The following is a 27178-nucleotide window of genomic DNA, read 5'->3' as shown; positions in this document are numbered from 1 at the left end:
AAACAATTCAATATTTTTTTCCATAAAATATTTTATTTTTTGATGAAGCTATTAGCTAATTGTCTTGAGCTCTTAACATGCAATATCAGGCTTAAATGAACATACAATTTTTTTGTCATTAAATATGCTATGTCAATGTTCTCCTCTGAACAGTGGGCTCCTTCACACCTTTCGGAATTTTAAATTCCTGTTTATTTTCAACACAATACAACATACCGTTTAAATCTTAATATAGTATATGATAGAAAGACATGGAACAAATCATAATAATTCACTTGTTATATACTCTTCTAAAAAAGTAGGGGATATTCAGAAACAATACAAAAAATGCACTGCTGTTTTTATTAGAGGTAACCAGTGTATGTTAATAACAGGCCAATTACCTACACATGAACATAAACAGTTCATATTGGTGGCTAACCTGACGGCCCCATTTCACTCGCAAAGAGATACACTATCAAAAGTGAAAATGGACGTTTTTGATTTTTGTCTTAATAACGAGTAATTGATCCACCAATCCTCAGACATTCAGCAATTCGTCGTGGTATGCTCCTAATCAACCGTCCAATCATGATTTGGGGCAATCTGACCCACTCCTCTTGCAGTGCAACAGCCAATTCTTGCAGTGTTGTCGATTGACATTGACGAACATGTCTCCCGATCAAATTAAACGTAACACACTAAAGCAAAAATACGCTGAACAGTAAATCTTATGCAGGAACCGATAGGAAAGCAAACATGGATAGATAAACCAGCACCTGGCAGTTTTCATCAACCCTTCCATGAAGTGTCAAATTTGACAATGAACCCCTCCCACGTGTATGGCGCTATTGCTTGTCGCATGTGCAGCTCAGTGGTTCTGTTGGGGCGATGAGTTCTCCATCTGTGAACATACACTCAAAGCATGTCAAATGTCCATGACTATTTATCATATCGCAACCTGCATAAGTATTTGCATTTCAATATCCCCTACTTTTTTTGAAGAGTATATAATAAACAATACATTAATCATTCTTCACCAACAGAACATTGTTAAAAATAATTAAATATAACTATTTAACATTTAGTAGTTTCAAAGCAAAACCCCCAGTTTTCCCAGAAATGTTTCCATTATGTGTAGCCCATTTAGAATAACAACTGATCATATTATGAATAACAATAATATTGAATGTTTCATGATGCATGTAGATCTGTATTGAACAAATAAAGGCATATATACCTTTAGATGCCAAAAAGCTATTAAGGACTAAGTTAGCAGAATTAACTGCTACATGCAAGTAAATCATCACTTTTACTTATAAAACTGAGTATGTTACGCTACAATTTTCTTTACTAGGACTAATTGGTAACAAATACTGTCAAATTAAAATATAATATAAAACTTTATCAATTTATCTAACATTGTGAATTTCATCTTAAAGGTAAAGAAAAATAAAGGTCAACTGGGACTGTCTATGTGAAGAAGTAAAATAAAAAGAAAGAAATTGCCGTTCACCATCTTCACATTCAACTGATATCTCTTTAGCCATGGTGAAGTTATCTGAATGCAGGGTATTAGTAATAGGCAAAGCACACAAATGCCACCAATCACAATGTTACAAATTGAAGCATCAGGGTAACTAAAGCAATGAAGTTATGAACCCAACCTACTTTGATGTTATTTTAATTGGGATATTGGCTCAAATAGTACAAGAAAGTAAGCTAACACAGTGAATTTTTCTGATGTATGCAGGGTTGATATTATGAAACCATTTTAATGCATGCAACATAATAAATATTTAGCTTTTAAATTGCTTCCCACTAACAGTTTAGGTATTTAAAACTAAATCCTATTTCTAAAAATGATACAATCTATACTATTTGATATGACTCAACTAAAATATACTTAATCCACAAGGATTTGAATTAAGTAATATATTGACAAACAAACATAAATTCATCTATCTAAATCAAAAGTCTATTTTCTTAAAAAGAAAGAATCTAGAAGACACTACTAACAAAACTTTGATAGTGTAGTGAGCTGCAAAAAGAGAAAAACATTTAATTTTGAGCAATATAATTATTGAGATAGAAAATGATAAAATTATGTCAGAGGATTGAACTTAGGTGAAAAGACAAACATTGAATAAATGACATCGATACATGCATTTAAAAAATTCAGAATATTTATACCTTATTGAACATTCAAAAAAATATCTTAATACAACAGCACAGAAAAACCGTGTTAGCTGTGTGACACGAAACCCAGGTAGGGTTGCAAAGGTATCTGAATCTGTGATATGATATGCATTAAGATTCACAGTACCATGTAATAAGAGCTTGATTATCAAACTCAACTGAGCAACAGGAAAGTTAATTTTACATTTCTATCTCATTCTAAGGCAATACAAAAAAATATTCTGGTTCTCAGAAAATCCTTCCAAACAATTCTGATTCGGGAGGAGTCTTTGTATTTTTGTGTTTTAATTTTGCCAAAGGATCACTACTGGGCTAAATGACTTCTAATAAACATCACATTTCATGACACTAAATTTATCTCATCATGTTATTAATAACAAGTATCACTTCATTTTTAGATTCATTCAAATTTTGTATGATTTTTACTTCCTGTGACCCGAGCCATAATTAAATAGACTGTTTTTATGTTTTATTGTTTGAAATAAAAACGGGTGCTGGTTAATTTGAGAAGCAGAATTTTTTTTTTATATGGCCTTAATGTAAGATTTTATTTTATACATTATGCCATGGAACATAGTTGGTATTGTATGTGAGTTTATATTCAGCTATATGTATCAGGATGCATGATTATCCAAGAATCACTGCAACCTAGTATCAGGTGTTCCACAAAGAGTGAGCACATACTGCCACATACACAACATCACTTAAAATGAATTTTTGACATAGTATTAACAACTTTTTTTTTTATCAAAATACATGGTAAATAAAACTTGTATAATTATAAGTTTCTTCATAATAAATAGTACTCTTTTTATAAATCCTGTAGAAAGATTTATTATAAAATGTAAACTCTTTGGGTTGTATGCACCTCTCTTACTTTTGTGGATAAAGTATAATGTATGTTCAGCTACACCTAACAATACCGGTATACATATTCAAAACTTTACAAAGTTAAACTTTAGTCAAAGTAAAAGGTGTATACAACACAAAACATATACTCTACAATATTCTATTGTGTAAAAAATATCATTTTTACAAGCTACCTTTTCAAAATTTGTTTTATTTGTTATGATATACTAATACATTTTAAATGAACTATACAACAAGAGTCTTATTTACGAAAACCTGAACTAAGATATTCTAAGTGACCGGCTTTTACATTGGCTAAGAGTTCAAATTTGTACTTGGATTTTAACCCTCAACCTATGAAAAGAATGCATCCTTAAAGTAATGATTTTAGTTATGTTTTCAGGAACAAGGACCCAGATTTGAAAATATATATATGCACATGATTAGGAAATTACAAATTAAAACAAATATCTAATTAAGGGAGAATAAAATAACTTTATAGAGTCTAAAACCATACCTAATCCAGAGTACATGTAGTCTTAAATTGAATGGCCAAAAAGATATTAAAACCGTTGATACATAGGTTATGACCATTTTTAGCTTTAAATCAGTTTCTGTGAATGTCAACAACATCTGAAGTAGTATTTAAGCTGATAGATAGTAATTCTGAAAACTTTCCAAATAAACCAGAACATACAGGTTTTGAATTGGTTGATTGGATTGCAATAATTTGATCTTAAAAATATTTTTGACCATTAATCTAATTTGATACCAACTCATGGCAAATTTGACCATGTGGTTTACTGTCCTTCTAAAAAAAATAACATGATAAATTAATCCAATTTGATACCATGGCAAATTTGAATCAATGGACTAATTATACATGCATATATATATATAAACCTATATAACTAGATAACATATCCATTGCAAAGTGAAATGTGAAATGTCAAATGCAATAATATACATATCTGTTCTAAATTACGGTAAGTACATGTGAGCTTCCAGGATTTAAATGACAATCAACTCAAAGTCATTATTCAATCAGGATAAAATTCAGAGTGCAACAGATCTAGATATGGGACAAACAATTAGAACTGAGTAATAAAGTTGAATATAATGGATCAACCATGCAGTAATACATGCATTTGTGAAGTCTGTGCTACAATTAGTCCACAATATGTGATGTATAAATCACTTTATTTACAAAAACACCACAAAACGTCCAACAATGTATTATATTTACATAGAAATGGCTTCAAATGAAATTGTTAGAACTTTATCCATACACTGAAATTGGAAAACCAAAAGATTTGATACTTTGAGACCATCAATCTTTAGTTACGTATGTAAACAAACACAGCTGGAAAAACAGTTGTACAGTGTATTAAAAATTAAATGTCTCCTCCTCTCAATATGATTAAAATACAGATTTTAATTTCACATTTTTGTTTCTGTAGCACTATGTGCATGTCATAATTTGTTATAACATTGTGTCCATCTATTACAATTGATGAAATCAATCAAATTAATAATGTTTTATTTAGTTATCCTAAAATACAAAATTTATCTCTTAAGACCTCTATCCAGCGGCTAACTTCTAGAAGTGGTAGAACTAAAGGCATGTGGTTTTTATTGGTATCCATCAATAGGATTTACTCTAAATATACGAGCTCAAAATGTAACAACTCTGTTTGAGCCAGTTTGAGGGGTAGTGCAGTGGACATATCTCCTTATCTCCACCTCGTCTGGACCGCCATTAAACAAGACCAAACACACTTGCTACACAGTAGTAGACATATATATAGAAATGGTGATAACTATCACCTTATAAGTCAACTATTTATTTTTTTTCATCGAAAATAACACTAAATCATCTTTCTGATAATCAACATATTAGCGTAATACAATTTTCTAAGCAAACAAGCAATTAATGAGCTCTTTTCCAAACTCAATAAACACCATCCAAACCTTTTATTTTTGCAAACAATTCTCACATCGTGATGCCCTTGGCATTGTCGAAGGAAAATGTTATTTTCTGAACTTAATATGGCATGGTTATTATCTTGTTTTGTAAGAAAGCCCAACAAGTAGCCAACAAACAAACAACTATATACAAGTGAAATAAGATAAACAATCTATTTTTGTCTGAACATGAATGAATGAAGCTGTATTGCCACTTAATAGTTGCTATTTATAGTATTACTGTTAAGTTTCTGAAATATCGGTAGTACTAAATTTTCCTGTTCCTTTCTCCCATTACAGTGCCTGTATCCATTCACATAATCAGTACCTGACTTCAAAACATTTGGTCCCTTTTGGATGATAGACAGTTTATAACCAAGATATTTAAAGTCTTAGCGCATCATTTTTAGTGCTATAGGAATCACTTGCAAATTACAATATTGTAAAATATGTATCTCTAATAGGAATATCAGTCCAAAAATGGTTCAATTTCATTTAATATTTACAAAGTTATGATCAATTAAAATTTCATTGATCTATGGTGCTCGATGGTGCTATTGGTAGCAGAGAAACCTGATGGGCCTAGTTTAAATCTGACGGAATCCAAGCTAGAAGATTATCTAGCATTGATATTTTTATTTCTTAAGTTAAATAATCAACCTGAGTACATATTTATCGTGTATTAAGCCATGAGAAATTTGATAATTTAGCAAAAATGCAAATGACACATCAAGCCTTTAAATAGCATAATACTGCAACATAAATTCTAATCAGCAGTTGGGATTTTAGAAAAAGCCAATAATAATATGAAATCCTAATCAATTTTCATGTAATAATCAAATTAAATACATACCTTACATTTCATCAAAAACAATAAAACACTACTCAAGCCCATATCCTATTGGCGAGATTTTTTGTTCTTAAATAAAAGCAATCAATTAATCTCAATGATAAACTAACAAGCTACTAAAGTCACACTTCTAAAAATAATTTCAAATATCATTATCTAATATCATAAGCTAAAGTTTGTTAAACTTATAGAAAAAGCAAATTTCCATTTAACAACATAATTTACTATGTGATGGTGATTTCCTTATGCTAACCAATGTTCAAATACAAACAGATTTCTTTTTTGTTTAGTTAAAGGCAAAATCACAACAATGAGTAGAAAATTTCTCAAATGGGGATAGGTTTTCATAATACAAATCTAATCGTTGGTTGCTTAATTGTCCTTATATACATAACCTTGAGTAGAAAAGCACTTAAATTTTTCGTAATACAAATCTAAACGTTAGTAGCTCGCCCTTATAAATGAAACATTTGAAAGAATCAAACTGACACATTACTCTTACAAAAACGATGTTAATGATGCTTTACTTAAAATTTCAAAACTTCTAACTAAAAGCTTTTGAGAAGTGCAACTAGTTTTTGCTAAATTTAGTTATTTTCCCAAAGAAATAGAAAGCAAAATATTTTTGAAATAGATGTTCACGAAGAACTTAAATTTAAATTTGTATGGTCTAATTACTGAATGTTAATATTTAAATCCCAAAAATATTATTATTTGTAAGCATTTCTGATGTGTTTCAACTGATAAATTCAAAATTACTTGAATAAAACTTTAGCTTTAGATATGATCAATGCATACAGCCTCCAGAATAAGAAAAGAATTCAAAAACAAGTTTTCATGATTAGTTTACATTCAGTGCATATTAACTTAACAAGTAAAGAAACTGCGAACCAGCACAGATTACACTCATTAAACAAAGTTGATTAAAACTTGTTAATAATTCTACTTAAACTAATAGAATAGCCGTTTAAAGACAAATGTGGCAGACTGATGTCTATCTCCATTACATTATGTCAATTCAATCTTTACATAATTTGATGGTATGAATCCGGTCTTTCCATTTAACTCAGCTTTAAACCAATCCTGATCAGACTGATCTTGTATGACTAAAACATCACCTCTATTGAAAGAAAGTTCTTCAGGTCCACTGGCTGAAAATTCAAATAGTGCTTTCGCATGCTGAAACACAAGACAAAAAAAACTATTTTTAACATAGGCACATTTTGTCTGGAAAGCAGCGTTTTCACCTACTCTTCTTCAAATTCCATCTACATATATTATGGGTACTTTGTCCCTTTCAACAATTAGATAGCTCTTTCCTCGTCAGATTTGCTCTTCAAATATGGAAACCCCGCTTACAGAATATCCAACACATTGTTCTCAGTCAAACCCCATGCCAATATGCCAGGATTAAGCCTCAGATATTCTATTTCAGATTCTCATGGACTGCAAGAAGACGGATAAATGTTGAAATGTAGTGTACTTACCACTATTCGAGGAACTCCTGTATTCATATCTTTTAAAAGTAAATTCGTATGAGCGTTTCGAGAAACAGACTCTTTTTTATGATTCTGAACAAGTTCTGTCACAGAACGGAAAAGTTTTGTCCACAAATAATATGATCCCGAAGAGTTATTCAAAATTTTAAAATGTTGAACACTATTTCCTTGCCTGAAAAATATAAAAAATATATGGTTTTACATAGCTGAAAAGTTATGTGTTTCTGGTTACAATAAATCTTTAGCAAATATTAACATCTACATGTAGATAACAACATCAGTAACAGAGCTTCACTATAAAAAGTTGCCAGTCTGACAACTTTAGAAGTTTTTTGTTTTTTAAAAATACATTTGAACTGTTTTAACAGTTCAAAACAGTTAACTTAGCTGCATTTATTGTGTTCTATTGTTATATGTTTTTCACTCTCAAGACTGGCAAAACCTAAAATACCTCACTGCACAGCATTCAAAGTTCATCCATTATTCAGAAAATTCATCTTAAAGTCAGTACTGATATTATTTAGTTTTTGAAAATTTAGAGGCTCTACATCCTTTTCTATAAATGGATAAAGAGAGGGACCATGTTTGATTTAAATAAACCAGAAGTAATATAAATTAACTGTCCTTTATTAGACACATCAAACTTTAAATGTCCAAAATAAATCATTTAACACTTTTTCTTCTTGTGAAAATACAGGGGGGTTGGATGGCTGAATGGTTAGCGTATGCGCACTGTATCATAAAGTCTGTCATTGAGTCAACTGGCGTGGTTTCGAATCCCCGGTTGTACGTGACAAGGAGTAGGGTGACCTGTCCAACCTCGTGGGTTTTCTCCGGATACTCCGGTTTCCTCCCACTGCTAAAAACCCCTATGCGCAAGCGAATTATTGAAATAAAATTAACCCATATGTTAGTCCCGAAATGACCTGGTTTGTGTCGAGTGGACATTAAACCCCATTTGTCTCTCTCTGTGTACATACATTTTTTAAAAACAAATTTTAGATATGTGAGTCATAGGGGAGAGAGAGTTATTATGTGTAAATCAATAGTCTAGGTTTACAAAGTAGACTTTACTTACTTGACAGATAGGGAAAACCCTGAAGCATCTGATTCACTATTACGAACTAAAAATGCACCATCATCATGTTTATGTCGACCAGATTGATCTGTCTCTGATAATATTTGTTCAGCTTCACCTCTTGTAATTTTACCCAAATACCATCTGAAAAATGTGATAAAATATTACTACAAAAACCACCTACAAATCATTACATAAATATTATTAAATATCAGATACAACCTAAAACATGACAAGTATTAAATTATTAAATACCACCTAAAACTTTATGGATTTACAATATTTCGACAATTACACCACAATATTTATATATATTTTTATATATATACCAATTCCTTAAATCAGTTTCGCAAATTTATAGTCACTAAATAAGCGGTCATGTTGTACTTAATAAGCTATGACCATTTAACCATCAATAAATAATAGACTGCAAAATGGTTACGAATGTCGGCCATAACATCCAGGCACTTTTGAGTAAAAAATAGGTTTTGTTTTAGTTCGCTTAACCAGTCTAACAACCATTCTCCATCTGATTGACAGGCCGGCATAATCGAGACTACTTTTTTACGAAACATAAGAGAAAGCTGGAACAAGAAATTGAATTTAGAAACATGCACATTAGGTAACTCAAGAATTGTTTTAAGGACCTTGTAAAAATAAAATGAAACTACTGCTAGTATCATGTTCTTGCCTAACCTGAATGAAATGAAATGAAATGAAATAGGGTTTAACGTTATACTGTTCTGCACCTATAATGGGCTAATGAAGACGGGCATATGCCATACAGTGCGCTATGAGGGGAATTTTGCCCGGGCAGCGGCACTATCGCCTACTCTTATATCGAATTCCAACTGCCAAGGGATCTTTTATGTGCATTCCAATGTATACACGGGACCTCAGTTTTTCGTCTCATCCGAACTAACCTGAATGTTTCAGAGATATTATTTGTACTAAACCAAAAGTTGCCGCTCCTAATGGTATAGTTAATGAAAAAGTAATTTAAAAAATAAAACAAGTAATTTCTAAAGCTGCTGTAATAACCAAAAGCTAAATATTACTGCTATTCAGAACGTCAACAATTGATTTTTTACGGCTTTAAGAGTTGATAGATGTGTAGAGAATTTCACATGCGATAGCTATTTATACTCTTGCCACTAAAGTGTGCACATTCGCCGTGTCAAGCGCACTTTTCAGTAGGGAAAATTTTTGCTGCACGGGGCACTTAAGTATTTATATTACTACAATAAGTGAAAATATTATTATTAAATGAATCTACCAAGTCAAAAATCATGGCAATACGTAACACATGCTATTATCAAATACCACCAAGAAAAAAGATTTTAGTGACGATCATAGATGGTGTTTGTTTGTTTTGAACATATCCTGTCAGCAGTGGATTCCGAATATTAACAAATTCATCTTACTAAACTAATTGAACCATTTTAGAGATTCAACAATCACAATATTTAGTTAAGAAGGGAAGAAAATTTGATAAATGACCATGCAAGGCTAAAAGTGCAAAAAAATACATACTGGTGTGGTAACATAGTCAAATATGTAGATGGAACCATTCCTACTCTTCCATTTTTCTCTGCTTTAAACCAATCAGCATCATCCATATCTAGTACCTAAAATTACAAATAATGTTATTTAATAAATTAAAATAAAATGTCTATTACATCTGGAATCATTTCTAATTTGGTGAGTTTATAAATATGAATAACAGTTTTTGTTACACCTTTTGCATACCCTACTGTATCAAGCTTGTGTATACGATGACAGATTTAAAGGACAATATTGGTGCCAGTCATTATCACATATGTGATAGAACTGGTTAAACACGTTCCAAATATTATTTTTTCACAGAGATCATTGCAACGATAGATGAGTAATCAATGTTTCAACAATAGGAAGTGACGAACGCAAAAGGAAAACACGAGTTATTCCTCTATAAAACTGGCTGAAGTGACGCGTGATAACAGATACATGGGCGAATTTCTGCTCACTAAAAATTCGTTCGAAGATCAAAAGTTGTTATATGAGACTGTAAGAGTATATCTGACAATTCAAAAAAATAATTGAATGTCATTAGATAAGAGAACACGAGAAAAATAGAAACAGTCCGTACATTCACAGGTGTTTATTCATTGTATACTTATAAAAACATGGTAATGGTAATGCACAGACTTTTCTATTTTTCTTTCATGTTCTCTTATCTAGTGACAGTCAATTTTGTTTATGAATTGTCAGATATCCTTTCACAGTCCCATACAACAACTTTTGGTCTTCGAAGAAATTATTAACACCAGTCACTTCAGCCAGTTTTATAGAGGGATAACTCGTGTTTTCCTTTTGCGTTCGTCACTTCCTATTGTTGAAACATTGATTACTCATCTATCGTAGCAATGATCTCTGTGAAAAAATAATATTTGGAACGTGTTTAACCAGTTCCATCACATATGTGATAATGACTGGCACCAATATTGTCCTTTAAGAAATGTGTTTGACTCCTTCTCTGGCCTTATTAAACATCAGGGGGTGAATGGTTGTCACAGACTGTATTATCAGTTTTTTATCTTTCCAATTTTAACTGACCTAATGAACAATCTTAGAACAAAGCTATGGAAATGTCCGAATGAACAATCTGTATGGAAGGGTATCGCTGCCAATATTAGATGCTCTGCTAAAATGTCCTTTCAATTGATTTTATGTAAAAAGTACAATGTACAAAATCCTAATACTGGTAATGATAAAGTCAAAATACCTCTAAGGCCCAACTTAACCCTTGTCAGTGCATGTGTGGTCTCCGTGGACCCCATGCACATGTTTTATAATAACTACTGGGCACTGCTTTCTGAAATTTAGTGACTTTGTCTCCTAGTCCTATGCATTTTTACACGTAGCGAAGAGTTCGGTATTCATCTGCTTCCCAAGTGCAGAGTTCTGTTACATGCAAATCAGGCCCAACGCTTGAAGGGAACAAGGGGTCCAATCGGACCTCAAACTTACAACTCACAGTAGGGATTTTGCTAATGTGTTTGCTGCCTGATACCATATTGCGTATGCCAGAGTATTCTTTCTTTTAACATCTGCATGTTACAAATACCAAAAATTAAATGATGAATTCCAAATATTCAATGTTTTTTGTATCAAGCGTGAATTGCCATTTAACCTCTTTATCACATAGTACACAAAGTAGTAATTTTGTGAGAATTATTAAATCTTTTCCAAATGTCACTAAAATGTTTTTGTATAATAATTTAGTTGTTTTTCAGTTGTCAAATATGAATGCAAATAAAAACTAAACCGCTGCTTTTAATTCAAATATATCTGTACGTAAAAACTTTGAATTATAACTGGGGTCCATATGGACCCCTTGATACCTGTTATGTGATTCTCACAATGTGCACCGACAGGGGTTAAATGTTAAACGTCAAAGTAATGTGTCAAATGACAAATGTCTTATTGGAAAATGCTGATTTTTGAGGTGTCAACATTGAACATTTCTCCCATTACATTTTACATTTGTGCTCTGCTGCATCTCATTTGTCCTTCAAGCTTTCTGATAGCATCTTACCGGTTACAGCTGTATCTTTGATATTATGCAAATGTAGGATATCCTGTGACTTATTAACATAAACGACACCGAGATCAACCTGGCACACTATATAAGCCAGCGCTCACACAATAAGATAAATTGAAAGTATAGTCTATTTTTGATAGCGACACATTTTTTTTAAAGATAACGTGGATCTTTCTTTCTTTTATAAAACATGTAATCATGAATGTGCCAGGAAATAACTGATCGATTCAAAGAAACATAATTTCCAGTTATGTATCTATACTAATATTTGTGACTGTCATTTGTCTGTCTGTCTGTTTGTCTGTCTGTTCGGGGTTGGCGGCTACACTAGGTCTGCCCCGAGTCTGAAATTTGGGGTATAGGGGTAGCTCGGACAGGGGAGTAACAAAGTCCAGGTGGCGTTAGTCTACCACTTCCGATTTCGGGGTTATGACCCCCAAGCGAAGCCGGGCATTCTTCTAGTATAACATAAAACGATAACTGGAATTTCATATTAAGACCTGTATTTTGATATTTTAAAAACTTGCATCCTCCCCAAACACCGCAACCTCTCTTTGTTCATCTTAAAGAAAGGAATGACTATACATTTAATACTAATAGTATAGATATACAGATTTCTGGGTTAAGCGCTACACCTTTAGTTCACACTACCCTTGCAACTTTTTTTTTATGAAACTATGATATCTGGAATATTTTTACTTTAAATACACCTACCCCTCATCATTTAATAGAGATTCTTTCAACCCAACGTTTTTCAAGGTATGCAAATATGAATGTGCCAGAAAATTATTTACATATTTGAACATGCTTTTCAGTTATAGGTAACATGATATTTGGAATTTCGTATTAAGACCCGTATTTTAACATTGAATACCTCCCCTCCCCCCACTCACTCAGTCACTTAATACAGGTTAGTACCATCCAAATGATCTTTTCTCAAGTCATGATCGTAAATACGAATGTGCCAGACAATTATTTACAAAAAGAAATGAACGCTACTTTCAACGATATGTAACATGTAATTTGGAATTTCGTATCAGGACAAGTATTTTGATATTGCATCCCCAATCCCCCCCTCCCCATTACATTTCACGTTTTTCATTTAACTTTGCCCTTGGAGGTATTTTGACTTCATCATTACCGGTATTAGGACTTTGTATATTGTACTTTTTACATATAATCAATCGAAAAGACATTTTATAAGAGCATTTAATATTGGCAGCGATACCCTTCCATAAATCTGATCCAATACCTCTAAAATTTCACTTTGTCTCAATGAAAAGTACAATTTTGACTGACAATTTAGCCCAAACAATTGATCTTTAAAATTATTTTCATCATACATACATGTAGCTATATATCATGACCAACGGCAATGAACTATTGGTCATTTGCTCACTTTTCAATGATATATGTATGTATGTCATTCTTAGCCTTTGGGCAAAATTTGTTAAATACTCTTTACGAAAAATGAAAATGACCTTGTTAACTTTGTGCCTATCATACCTGTCAAATGATCAGTGAACTGTTGCTAATCCTAAGCCATTTTTCTAGTCTAATGCTTAGTTGTTTGGTTGGTATAAATGTGTTACAGCGATGGGGTCTATTTTGTTAATGAAATTGCGTATCACATAATTGTTTTCAATGTCAAACAATAAAGTACGGTTTTATTAGTTTTAATTCAGATAGCAAGAATATAATATAATTCATTATTTTATACAGTAATACAGCTTAAATCAGATAGCAAGAATATAATATAATTCATTATTTTATAACCCTCATAAAGATAACATATAGTCATTTGATTTAGTCAAAGTTTAAAACATGTTACTCTCCATAGGCATGGGGCAATACACAGAAAGAAAGCAACTAGGTTTAATGTTAACATTTACATAGCACAAACTAGATAATTCTGGGACTAACTCCTCATATAAGCATGGGATCAAAACCATGTTACTGGTATTTGTTAATTATTTCTGCCACATCCAACCTCGTGTAAAATCCTGCCCGACATTTTAAAACGGAATAGGTTTGATGCCTCAACTTCATGAAGGCGGGCTAAATATACTGTACAACAGCTGATCAAAACATGTGACTTAAAATTAAAGGTAGAGACCCTTTATGGTTCGCGCATGACTAATGCACTTTTCTTAAGTATTTCAACGTAGCTAAAAAAACGTTGAGATCTGTCAAACTTAATTACTTTAATAATGCATGTAACACCTTAAAAATAATTTAATTTTAAACTATTAGGACTAATTAAACAAACCCAAACCAATGTAGTGAAACAACTTTCGGTCATCTACGAATATTGTCAGTAAAGTTAATCAAGCTGTGTTTTTATCAAACATGGATATTTCATAATTCTGTACTTCTCACGTATTTTGATTGGCTTTTGTACAAGACATATACTTAGCCCTGCCTTCATGACATAAAGAAGTCAAACCTTTCCATTTTAAAATGTCGGGAAACACCAGCTATATCGCTTTCTATATAAAAGTTCAAAGAGGATTACAGTATAAATAAATGGTAGTTGAATTTCGCAGAAATGTAATAAATAACAATAATCAATCGTTGTTTTGAAGAAAAAAATTGAAATTTTTTCTGATTGTAGTACTATCTGATTAGCACCCTACTTTGCCAGGTGGAACTATCTAATAAATTGAGTCAATGAGTGTGTTAATTACTGTCACTCACTGTGTAGCCTACATTGTTGTTAGTCATGTAGGTAAGAGGACCAGGACGTTTGTGTGTAGAATATTTCCAATTGTGAGCATGTAGTAATGGGAAGTGGCATCAAAGAACTGCATCATTATCACCACAACTGAGTATTGGGCCTAGAATTGAGTAAAATTATAGGGCCTAGTCAAAACTGACAGATTTAATTACCCGTCCAGGTCATTAATCAGGAAGTTTGACATATTTGTTCCTAATCTTACAGCTGTTTCACCACTACTTTTACAATATCATATAAAAACATTATGTCGACTGTTTACAGAACTTTATAATATAAACAAACCTTTATGACATCATCTCTTTCCATGTCTAATTCATCACTTTGTGAGCCTTTAAAACTATACTTCGCCCTAGCCTCCATGATGGCTGTCTGTCGGTATCAATGCGCCCTCTGGTGGCATAAAATGACAGTTCACCATTATTATCAATGGACTACACAATATTAATCATTTCGTGAGGTACAACATATTAAATTCTATCAAAAAGCATAAATCAGCCCCATTTTCGTTAATATACCATGTCCAAATCGTACACTTTTTAGATGAAATTAACATAAACGTGGTCAGGTGTTTGAAAATGAATTACTCGGGCTTAACATGAATGCCAACAGAAACCGAACGCGAGTGTTTCACATCTAAATTATAGGAAGAAACCAATTGATAATGACCACGTGTTCGGTTCAAAGGGCTTTAATTCAGCTGATTCCCTTTGCAACTACATATATGATTTAGGGTTTACAACTGAACAAACATAAATGGCCCCGTTATATTGTACAACTGTATCTCATTACACTTTGACTGTAGCAGTAACGTGAAAATGGCAGTGACGGCAACGAAAAGACAAGATACTTTCTTGTTTAAATATACTTTATCGGCCACATCAGCAATTATTGCAGAAAGTGGTAAGTTATTGGTTACTAAGTTTGACCGGACGGTAGGATTAGTTTGTATTGGACAGTGACTCCCCCTGAAAAGTAATAAAAGTCTGTGTCAGGTTTGGTCTACATATTACCAATAATTGGTCTACATTTTATAAATGGGTCAATGAGAAAAAAACCTTAGCCCAGTCATACTCATAATGATAATCATCTTAGTTAAGACTAAGAGCCCATGCATCGAATAACTAAAGCAGTTAAAGTCCTTCCTAATGATGAGTGATATATTTGATATAGTAGCCTACCTGTACGGTAATTAACACAGACATAATAACCACATTTAATTCAAAATGTTTTATTTTTTTTTACTTCAGTAACATATCCATTAGACTTGACTAAGACACGACTACAGATACAGGGAGAGGCTGCACAACATAAAAGTCATGGTAAACCTACTAGTCAACCCTACAGGGGTATGATAAAAACAGCATTTGGAATAGGTAGGTTGTCTACACGTACAGCACCTATCTATCATATTATTGTGTGAGTCAACAGTGGCGCGGGATCACAGTCCTTCACGTTTAAGGCGCTTTCGCTCCTTCTCCTCTCGACGCATCTCGACTTTCATTTGTGGGAGTCATTAAAGACTCCTGCAAATTACCTAATTCGCTCTACTAAATAGTGAGATTAATTATAAACTACTTTCAGTTTCAAGCTATCGCTATCCATGATGATAATTCTGACGTTATCATATTCACCAAACATATTCACCAAATATTAAACAAGACTAAAGCATAAATACATTTTGGCTCTCCTTAATTCAAGAAAATGCATTTACGTGAGCTGTTTTCTCATTTTTGAAATTGGCAGGCGCTTTTTATGGCTCCCACATAATTTTATAAACGCGAAGGACTGGGATAAACCCAGTCGGCTTAGTTGGCGTTTATCGCATGGTTTGCCAACCCACATTTTTCTAACGATCTTTTTGATGTATAGGCTACTCATCTCATTTCATCACTGGTCAGTTGATACCTTGAGATTCACCACCTCACAATTGAATGTTTAAAATGGCAGGAATTACTTCCCATGCCATGATAATTGTCAACATGCTTCCTCACTACCCAAAAGGTTTCTGGTAGGTATATTCCAGCAGAAATACTAGAAAATGACTCTAGAATACAGCAATTTCCAAATGGTTTTGCCTAGCTACCTTAACCTAGAATTAAAAGTCTGCCAACCCACTTAAAATATAGGTCCTGCGCTACTTTGTGCAGAAAAAGTAGGATGTGTAATCAGGGTCACACGGCAAACACTTGTCTATGGTATGGAATTAACTAGATAACGTCGCCAATCCTGAGAAGGGAGTTTTTTTGAATATCTAAATTTGAGCGCCTGAATCCACGCTAAAATATATTTACATTGATTATTTACTGATTAATTAAGAAAACAACCAAACCATCAACAATAGATAATATCCCATCTTGAATTTGATTGGATTAATGAATAGACCTGTTCCTTGCCAGATTTAAAGAAAGCAAATGAAAATGAGGATTAATGTCCTACTGTTCTGTACAAACAGGATTAATGAAGATGGGCATATGCCTTACACTGTGTTATGAGGGAAATTCTGCCTGGACATCGATGCTATAATCTACTCTTATTTCGAATTCCAACTGTCAAGGGTTCTTTTACGTGCTTGTAAATGTGTACACAGGATTTTAGTTTTGCATTCCATCCAAACAACTAGGCCTGTTCCTTTGCGGGGAAACCACACATGATTAACTTTCTTTGCCAACATCTGAGACATCTTGATTAGCGACCAGCGTCTTATTCATTGAACCACTACAGCTCCCAAATAGACTTGAAGGAAGTATGATGCATGTATTTTGTTGTTTGATTATTTAAGTTTAACAGTTAAAGACAAATTACTTGATAACACATTTAATCTATTTTCAGCAAGTGAAGAAGGCTTCTTTAAGTTATGGCAGGGAGTTTCCCCAGCTCTGTATAGACATGTCTGTAAGATATACGTTAAGTTTTCTTTATGTTTTATAGTTACACATTTTATAGTTACAAACAGTTTCAAGTTTTGTGTAAAATTTTATTTTTTTGGTGGGGTGGGGTGGGTCAGGTGCAACTCCCACACTGTCGATTGCCAGTTGGAATTGTCACTCTATTGGGTTGTCAATAATAGGGCTATCTATTGTCTATTAATCAAGTAGTTGGACTTGACTAGGACATAAAATAGCCTGGCACCATTCCCACTTTCAATGCCTGTACAGACATTTTCATGCCCCTATCTATTTGTATAACATTTAATGGGGCAATGTCTGTACATAGATACATAGAAAGCAGTTCACTTAGAAAATTGATTATAATTTTTTTGATGTGTTAAGGGAGATAACTCTTTAAATAATTTTTAAACTGTGGTGGGGGGGGGGGGGTTGCTTTTGGGTTACCATAGACAAGTCACCCAGCCCTGCACTGTTATTGTGATGTCCTTAATGGATAAATATATATCTTCATGTGAATAATTGTTTCAGCAAAAAAACCCAAACAAAACAAACATATAATGAATTCATGAAGTGTTTTGATCAATTTGGATTTTTTCATCTATTTATTTATTTTTAAAAATCTGGTATTTGTCACCCTTGACTTCTACTTTCAGTTTATTCTGGGTGTCGTATGACATTTTATGAACTTCTCAGGGATAATGTTCTTGGCAAAAATAAGGATGGAACATTTCCATTGTGGTGAGTAAACATCCACCAGCACAAAAGTTTTTTGGCCCTTACCTCTTTGACATGACTCTTCAGTCTTCAGTCTACCCAAATCTCACATTCTGTTCGCTTTTATTAACAAGAACTAGTGTACTAGGGACCAGGAACTAAGTATACCATCATTGCATCCATCTTTGAATTGAGTCAATTCCCTGGCATTTAAGGTCATTGCTGGGAGCAAATTCTTTTGAACAAGATGGTCAGAAATAAGCTGTTGTACAGTCTGTTGCTCCATGCACTGGTACAGTGGAACTATTAACTGGGCAGTTCACTAACACTGTGAACATGATAGTGATGAATTAGTATAAGACCACAGTGGAATGGAAGAATGATGACATAGTGGAATTGAGCACCTGCGGCATGAATTGTTTTAGGTAATAACGCATAATATGTAATATACTAAGCTTTTAATTCGGGGCTTGATTTAAACTGGACTTTGTGCATAATCTTTCATTTTTGTTTACGTGCTGTGTCTATGCTTTAGGAAAGCCACCATAGCCAGTACAGTAGCCGGAGCAGGCGGTCAATTTGTTGCAAGTCCAACTGACCTTATAAAAGTTCAAATGCAAATGGAGGGTAAAAGAAGGTTGGAAGGAAAACCACCCAGGTATTAAATAAATTACTTAGTATAGGTTTTAAAATCACAGATTACTAAAATTTCATTTGATCAAAATTTTGTGTTAGGACATACCTATGATTCCATTTACTTGGCGCCCAAAATAGGGTCGATTGAAAAATTGGTCTTCCGGACCTGGGAAATGAGAAAAAAGGTTTAGGGTCAGCAATTTTGGCTTAAACAAAATAGGGGCAGTTGGGTAACTGTTAGAACGGGCATTTTTCTTTTGGGTCCTATTAGGTGGAAAAGGATTATTTTCTAAAATTCAAAATTTTGATACGCCCATATTTTCATGTGGACGTATATTGTCGTCGCCCCTGTCCTTCCGTCCCCAATTGTTCGTGGACACTCTACAGGTCACAATTCTTATCTGATTTTGATGAAACTTGAAATATAGGTTTATTTCCAAAAGATCTTGGTTGCTTTCGATATTGGCATGTATTGGATGGAAACTTCATGGATTATGGCCCCTGATTGTACGAAAATCACGTTTTTAGCTTGTGGACCCTAGAGAGGTCACAATTTTAATCCTATTTTGATGAAACTTGAAATGTAAGTTTATAACCCAAAGATCTTGGTTCCTGTCTATATTCATGTATATCAGACCGTAACTTCCTGAATTATTGCCCCTGATTGTACGAAAAATTGCGTTTTTAGCTTGTGGACCCTATAGAGGTCATAATTTTTATCCGATTTAAAAAAACGTTTTAATTATCACCATTACACCCTAAGGGTGGTTGAGTTCGAATTTTGTGAAAATCATCCCAAAACTGACAGACAAAATGGCCGCCCCTTGTTCTCAAATAGCGTAAAAATATGGTATATCAAGGTTGTGGACCCTCTAAGAGGTCACAATTTTCTTCTGATTTTGATGAAACTTAAAATGTAAGTTTATAACCCAAGATCTCGGTTCGTTTCGATATTCGTGCATTTCGGACCGTAACTTCCTGAATTATGGCTCCTGGTTGTACGAAAAATCGCGTTTTTATCTTGTGGACCCTATAGCGGTCATAATTTATATCATATTTAAAAAAACGTTTGAATATATCAGCGTTACACCCTAAGGATGGTTGAGTTCAAATTTCGTAAAAATCGGACCAAAACTGACAGACAAAATGGCTGCCCCTCGTACTCAATTAGCATAAAAATATGGTATATCAATGTTGTGGATCGTAACTTCCTGAATTATGGCCCTTGATTGAACAAAAAATCACGTTTTTAGCTTGTGGTCCCTGTAGAGGTCACAAATTTTATCTGATTTTAAAAAAATGTGTGAATATATCAACATTACACGCTAAGATCTTGGATCCTTTTGATAATCGCGGATACCCGAACATCCTGGATTATGGTCCCTGATTGTTCGAAAAATGGCATTTTTAGCTTGCAGATTCTCTAGAGGTCACAATTTTTTTTTTCTGATTTTAAAAATCGTTTAAATATTTCACCATGCCACCATTTTGAAGGTTGAATTCGAATTTCGGGAAAATCGAAATTATTGCCCAACAAAATGGCCGCTCTTTGTACGCAAATTGTGTAAAAGTATGCAATATGAAGGTTGTCGACAATCTAGAGGTCACAAATTTATCCAATTCTGATGAAACTTAAAACAGATCTTTATATCCCAAAGACGTCAGTCCCCTATGATATTTGTGCATTTCAGACCATAACTTTCTGGATTATTGCCCCTGATTGTACAAAAAATCCTGTTTGTTTTTAGCTTGTTCTCTATCCATCTCTTGCAAAATGTGGGCGTATCCTGCCTGGCAGCTGCTGGTTATGTCTAGAAAAAGTATACAATGTAATATCACTCTGTATTTTCATAGAGTTAAAAGCTTCTTAGATTTTATTCTATTTAATATTACTCTTTATTTTCATAGAGTTAAAAGTTCTCTGCATGCCTTAACAAGAATAGTAGCAGAAGGGGGAGTGAGGGGTTTATGGAGTGGCTGGGTACCAAATTGTCAGAGGGCTGCATTAGTTAATATGGGAGGTGTGTTAATTACTGTTACTCCCTCTTATAGTCCCCAAAATGGACAGAATTCACGTTATATATCACTGGATTCTTATTAAATAACAAATATTTATTCGATCGGTTGTAATTAATTTTAATGGTCATTAAGACCAATCATGTGGTTTTGACTAAAAGTATTGTCCAATTTGAAATTTTTTTTTAAGGGGTTTTAGTTTCAGGCCATTGAAAGTCTTTTAAACAAGCTGCACTATCTTTCGCGAATTCTTTTGATGGACTTTTTTAAAATCTGATTGAATCCATGTCAGGAAACTGATTTTCCATAAAATGCAATTGATGCAATTAGGCTTTAATTGTGACCAATATGTTCTAGTCTTGTCTTTGTTATTCACCTGAAATTCTAGTACCATTGCCTAGATCGGTATTGGGAGCCAGCATGGCTCAGTAAGTAGGACGTTAATCCCCATTTGATTTCATTTTGATCAATATTATAAATGTTATTCAAATTAAATTGTAATGTTATATTTCAGATTTAGTGACATATGATACTGTCAAGCATCAGTTGTTGGCACATACAAGTCTTAAAGATAATTATGTCACACATATGATATCAAGGTATTATTGATATTTTATTATTGGGTCAAACCATTTCTTCAGGATCTTGATAAATAAATACTCACTTGAATCACATGAAAGATGTTTAGTTTAAAATTTCAAAACTTAACCTGTTAAGCGTGACGTTTTTAAAACGTTAACTACCCCCTATTGTGTAATTGTGACGAAGAACTATGCACTATTGTCTAAGAATAGATTGGGCAAAATACCTCCAAGGCGTTATATTACGCCCTACACACAGTGAGTGGCAGTTGTCCAGGACGTAATATAATGTCCTACACATGCTGCGATCGTGGCAAATTATATTCTAAGAATAGGTTGGGAAAAATACCTCCAAGACATTAAATAACGTCCTACACACAGTGAGTGGCAGTTGTCCAGGACGTTATATAACGACCTACGCACTTAACGGGTTAAACTTTGGTAATAAAAGCCTTTGAACACCGTAACAAAGTATTTTTTCCGGATGAAATAAGAAAAAATATTTTAACAGATGTTTCCGAAGAACAGAAAATCAAATTGGTGTAGCTCAACTTTAATATTTTATAATAATAGTACTAGTAGTTGTCTTGGCTGTAATTTGGCATTGTAGTATGCTTATTGAGCATACCATTGGCTCATAAACTGGGATGTTTTGGCTTCTATTCTGATGTTGTCCAAAAAATTTCCTTGGAATTTTCCAGTCTGGTTTCTCCTTGGTCAGTGGTGCAGGATAGGGGGACTGGCAAGATAAGTGTGTAGTCATTCGAATGGAACCAAAAAATCCAGGAGTCCCATGTATAACATTGCCAGCTGGTTAAAGATCCATTAACAGTTGGAAATTAAAATAAGAGTAGGCTGTAGTGTCACTATTGGGCCAAAATATCCCTTATAGAGTGAATGCACTTTACTGCATGGTAGTTTCACAGTTGGTAGAGAAAGACATTAAAACCCATTTCATTTCAATTTGTTTAAGATCATAAAACAAAAATTGATGTGTTTCTTTACAACCATATGTAAGACAATGGCTATACCAACGATTATTTCCTTATATTTCTTTTGTCTTTTATCCTTTTTGCTCAGTTACAAGAATTATGAAATCTTACAAATTAACACAGGCTAAAAAAAATCCATTTTTCTGTCTCTTTTTTTCAGTGGTTGTTCTGGAATAATGGCAGCCCTTCTAGGTACACCAGCGGATGTGATTAAAACTAGAATAATGAATCAACCAACAAAAGATGGCAAGTAAGTTTCCTTTCGACAATCAGTTTGTGTCTTTTACACTAGAACATGGTCACCTGCGTCCATCAATGATAAATAAATTTGATGACAGGAAATTTGGTATGGAAAGATCCGTGGAGGAGCGAGAAATTTACAAAGGATAGAGCTTTGTTAACAAATGTAATCTCTCATAATTCTGCATTCTTCGTGAGAAGTCTTTCATTAGTTTCAATTGGAAACACTATCCTCAATCTCAAAAACCTACCCATAATTAACACATTTCATAAGTTGTTATGCTTGAACTGAAACACTTAATTTTGCGACATGACTTACAAAACCATCGCATATATTTTGGGGGTTACACTATGTGTTTTGGTAAATTTCCGGAGCATAACTTTTCAGAGGTTCTCAGCGGTCAATTGCAGCCGAAATTTCAAGAACATGACTTCAGAAATCAATCAATTGCTGCTGGAATTTCAAAAACATGATTTCTCAGATGTTCTAAGTAATCAATTGTAGCTGGAATTGCTGTAACATGACTTTTTGGATGTTCTAAGCAATCAATTGCCACTGGTGTTTCAGCTTGACTTCTCAGATGCTCTAAGCAATAAATTGCAGTTGACTTATGATTTATTTTCTATTTTTAATTGTGATGTAATTTTATAATATAATGATTTGTTTCAGGGGTTTATTATATCATGGGTCTGTAGATTGTCTCATCAAAACTATAAAACAAGAAGGATTTTTTGCTCTTTATAAAGGACTAATACCCATTTGGATACGAATGGTAATTATAATTCATACGTTTAACAGTTTGCATCTGCTCCAAAGGACTGCTTAAAGCTCTTGAATTTTATTTTGCTGGTTCTTGGGCATAATTTTAACTCTCAGATTTTCAGTCGAAATGACTTTTTGTGATGGCTCGCACCCCCCTTGAGATTAGAGATAGAGATATGTTAAAACTTTGTATCATTCCAAAGGACTGCTTATTTTATAAAGCCCCATAGTTTACTTTGTGGGTTCTTGGGAATAATTTGAAAGGGCATGCCTCTCCTTGATATTAAAGATGGAGATATATTAAAACGAAAAACTTTATTTTGGGATTTTTTTTTCACTTTTCGTAATATTTATATTGCAGGCTCCATGGTCATGTACTTTCTGGTTGTGTTATGAAAAGATACGGAAATATGCTGGGACGACCTCATTCTAAATAATCAGGCATGGTTAATATGGAAATATTATTTCCTATTCATAGAGGATATAATAAATATTTACATTTAATTAGTTCCAATAAATCTGATATTATGATTAATTGTAAGCACCCAGAATAATATTTGTATTGTTGTCATTGATTTCTACAGTGAACCGACATATTTAAAACATGATTAGGAGCCTGGAATCAACCAGAATGTCCCAAGTGGACCAAGGTGCATCTTCAGGACTTTTCAAGTCACATTTGTCAGGGCAGACCTGAAAATAATTAGTATCTGATAATTTGAATGTAATAAAGTTATCGATGAAGACACAGAAATAAGACAAGTCTTTGCCCGACAAATTGGCAGGCAGTAGGGTGGTAGTGCCTGTCAAAACCCAGATCTGTGCTATGTTTGTGACAAGTGCCTTATTTCCAGGATTGTAGAGGAGGCAGAGCTTGAAAAGCGAACAAGACAAGGAAAGTAAACTAACCCTTTTGTCACTGTCTAGGCAAAATTCTCCTCCTTAGCCTTGTACAACATATGACCATAGAAATAAAAACTGTATTAAAGTTACAATTTCATATTTTTAAGTTATATTTTTAAAATTTATTAAAATAAAGCCCTTAAATAGTTGGTATCTATAAACAGTCTACCTTCTTAAAGAATAATCCTATTAATCCTATAATTCACTATTGCCAGTGGAGAAATTGACAAAAATATCATTTTCAACTTCAAATTCAAACATTTGAAGATAGCTATTCCATGGTGGGGAATAGGAAAACAAAGGAGGTAATTGTGTTATTATTTCCGGTGTGAAGATTTTTAAGTGTGAGAAAGATAACCTATGATCGTATAATAGTGAGTTGACAACCTATTGAGCAAAAGACATAGAAATAGTTATGTTTTGACTTTCTTAGAAAATATGAAATTGTAACTTTAATCTCATAATGACCACTGTTCCTTTTCTTGTCAAATTCTCAAAACTAGAAGTGTTTAAATGAGTTGGATTAAACTGGTTTAGGCCAGCTTTCCATATATGCATTTCCATGTAAAGAGACAAATTTCTGAAACATTTGGGGAATCCTGACATCATAAGTGAGGATTTCTCTTTACAGCATGGAACCCAACATTGTTTACGTTCAGTCACCGCCTTTTTATAATTACACCATGTCCAAAAAAAACCTGCCATTTGCAAGCTGAGCGATTGATTGACTTAGTGGAAGAGAACCCATGTTTATATGTCAGAACATAGACACTGGTTTGGGCATGCATACTTCATCACATTTGTACATTTGCATTAGACCAACTTTTTGCCAGCTGAAACGTGTACATGGAAAGTGGGCCTAAGAATGATAGGGAAGTAATGATGATTTCATACAATATAAAATTTGATGATTGATTTCATTTAATCTGACTTTGAAATTTATTCATCATTTTTAGTTTATATATTATTTTGTTTGTAGACACAACTTAAAGAGTTGTAAATGTTTGAATTATATTAATTCATGGACTATGTGCTGTATTACCTCACTGAAATGTAAATATTGAAAAGAAAATACCTCAGTAAAGCCATTATCCAGGTTTTTTTTTGTGATAATGGTGAGTTTGTTACTGAAATGATTTTTATTGCATGTATTTAAAACATATACCAGTGAATAAAATGTACAAAATAGCTATAAATATTTTTTCTGTACAGACTTTACTAAATTATCATTTTAAATGTCCAATCTATAATGTTGAGAGTAGTGATATGTATGATTTGGCTAACCTTAATTCAAAATTTTTGTGTGGCTTCTGACAAACTACAGTAGAATTTGTACACAAAGGCATACCAGCAGGATATGCTTGGTACATCAAGGCAAGGATTCTGATGCATATTGGGTTATCAGTAGATCTCAGGTTTCCCTGTTCATCTGTGTCTTTGATTACCAGTTGCCAAAAAGTGGGATGTATGAGATTTCCTGGATATAAATTATTTTCCGCCTAGTGTTTTACATTATTTCATAAAATGCAACTACCAGACTTTTACTAACAAAAAGAGATAAATATTTGTCAATACAACTGTAAGATGAGCCTCAGGTGAGATATAAATCATTCTATCATTACCATTTACCGGTACACAGATTTTATACTGGTGACTTGTTAAACTTATTGATGTTATTGTTACAAATATAAGGTAAATTTATAATGTAAAATAAATATCTATGACTTCAGGGTAATATATGAATATAATTTGCTATATTAAGATGTTAATTGTTTGTTTAATGAATGAAATTACATATGGAAATGATTCTTAACCCTTTAGCACTTAGACCTCTCCACACCACTAGTCACGTGGCACAGCTTTTTGCACGCACAAACTAACGAATACAGAAACCTATTCGTATTTTTTAGGCAGTCTGAGGCAGTCTAAGAAACAGCAATTTTAGTGTGTCCATAACCTGTATTAGTTCATCACTTTTTAAAATATTCTTCAAGGAACCAGGGCATTCATTATATACATGTACCAGGTGATAAAGGGTTATATTGTATATATACCAGTGATTGTTAAATATAGTATATGTATGTTGGTCAGAGTTAAATATAGTATATGTATGTTGGTCAGTGTATGTCGATCATGACCCAATCATCCAAATAATTTGAAATTAGGGCCAATACAAAAGCTTTAATTGGATTCCTGCCCAAAAAATTTATGATACAATATTTTCCTAGCGTTTACTTTAGAAATATATTTTTAGCTATCTTACTTACATATTTTAATATTTATCATGATGTCATAAATTTTTTGTAGTGAACTGATTCACAGAGGAGATTAACTCATATTCTTGTTGATTAATATTTTGTTTATGAATTGTTGCTAATCTATGGGAAATTTTGATAATAATTGTATCTTGAAATAAATTTTCCTTTATATTGAAAAGTCTTTGATTCAAGTTTTTTTATGTTCTGTTTATGAATAATAATAATAATATGGTTATCAATGACAGTGGGTTAGGCCCTACATTTTTATTACAAAATATAAACTGTATTTCTCTCCCTTGGAGTAGAAAGAAGACTCTTTTTTTTTCTCTCTCAAATCCTAGTCTATACCGAGCCTGCTCAAATCATCGTATTTATACTTTTTTTAGTTGAAAACTGGACATATTATGCTTAATAAAATTTGTTACAAAGTTAAATTATATTCATTGAT

At 33.1% G+C, this 27178-nt stretch overlaps 1 protein-coding gene and 1 long non-coding RNA gene across 2 annotated transcripts; one reads left to right on the top strand and one right to left on the bottom strand.

Moving 5' to 3' along the window:
* Positions 1-11: 11 nt before the first annotated feature.
* On the bottom strand, positions 12-15166 carry LOC126811454 (uncharacterized). The gene is made up of 5 exons (XR_007675602.2): positions 15022-15166; positions 9953-10047; positions 8420-8563; positions 7330-7513; positions 12-7021 (listed from the first exon to the last, which is right to left on the bottom strand). It is a non-coding gene; the product is annotated as an uncharacterized LOC126811454 (long non-coding RNA).
* A 215-nt stretch (positions 15167-15381) lies between these two features.
* LOC126811447 (mitochondrial uncoupling protein 4) lies at positions 15382-26849 on the top strand. Its single transcript, XM_050537085.2, has 10 exons — positions 15382-15639; positions 15987-16112; positions 17569-17631; positions 18281-18365; positions 18877-18999; positions 20886-20998; positions 21508-21592; positions 22727-22816; positions 23477-23579; positions 23931-26849. The coding sequence occupies exons 1-10, from the start codon at positions 15555-15557 to the stop codon at positions 24000-24002; spliced, it is 945 nt and encodes a 314-aa protein (XP_050393042.2). The 5' UTR covers positions 15382-15554; the 3' UTR covers positions 24003-26849.
* The last annotated feature ends 329 nt before the right edge of the window (positions 26850-27178 follow it).

This window comes from Patella vulgata, chromosome 2 (genome assembly GCF_932274485.2).
Source record: "Patella vulgata chromosome 2, xgPatVulg1.2, whole genome shotgun sequence".
NCBI classification, from domain to species: domain Eukaryota; kingdom Metazoa; phylum Mollusca; class Gastropoda; family Patellidae; genus Patella; species Patella vulgata.
The sequence above is the reverse complement of the archived record's forward strand: the minus strand, read 5'-3'. Positions and strand labels throughout refer to the sequence as shown.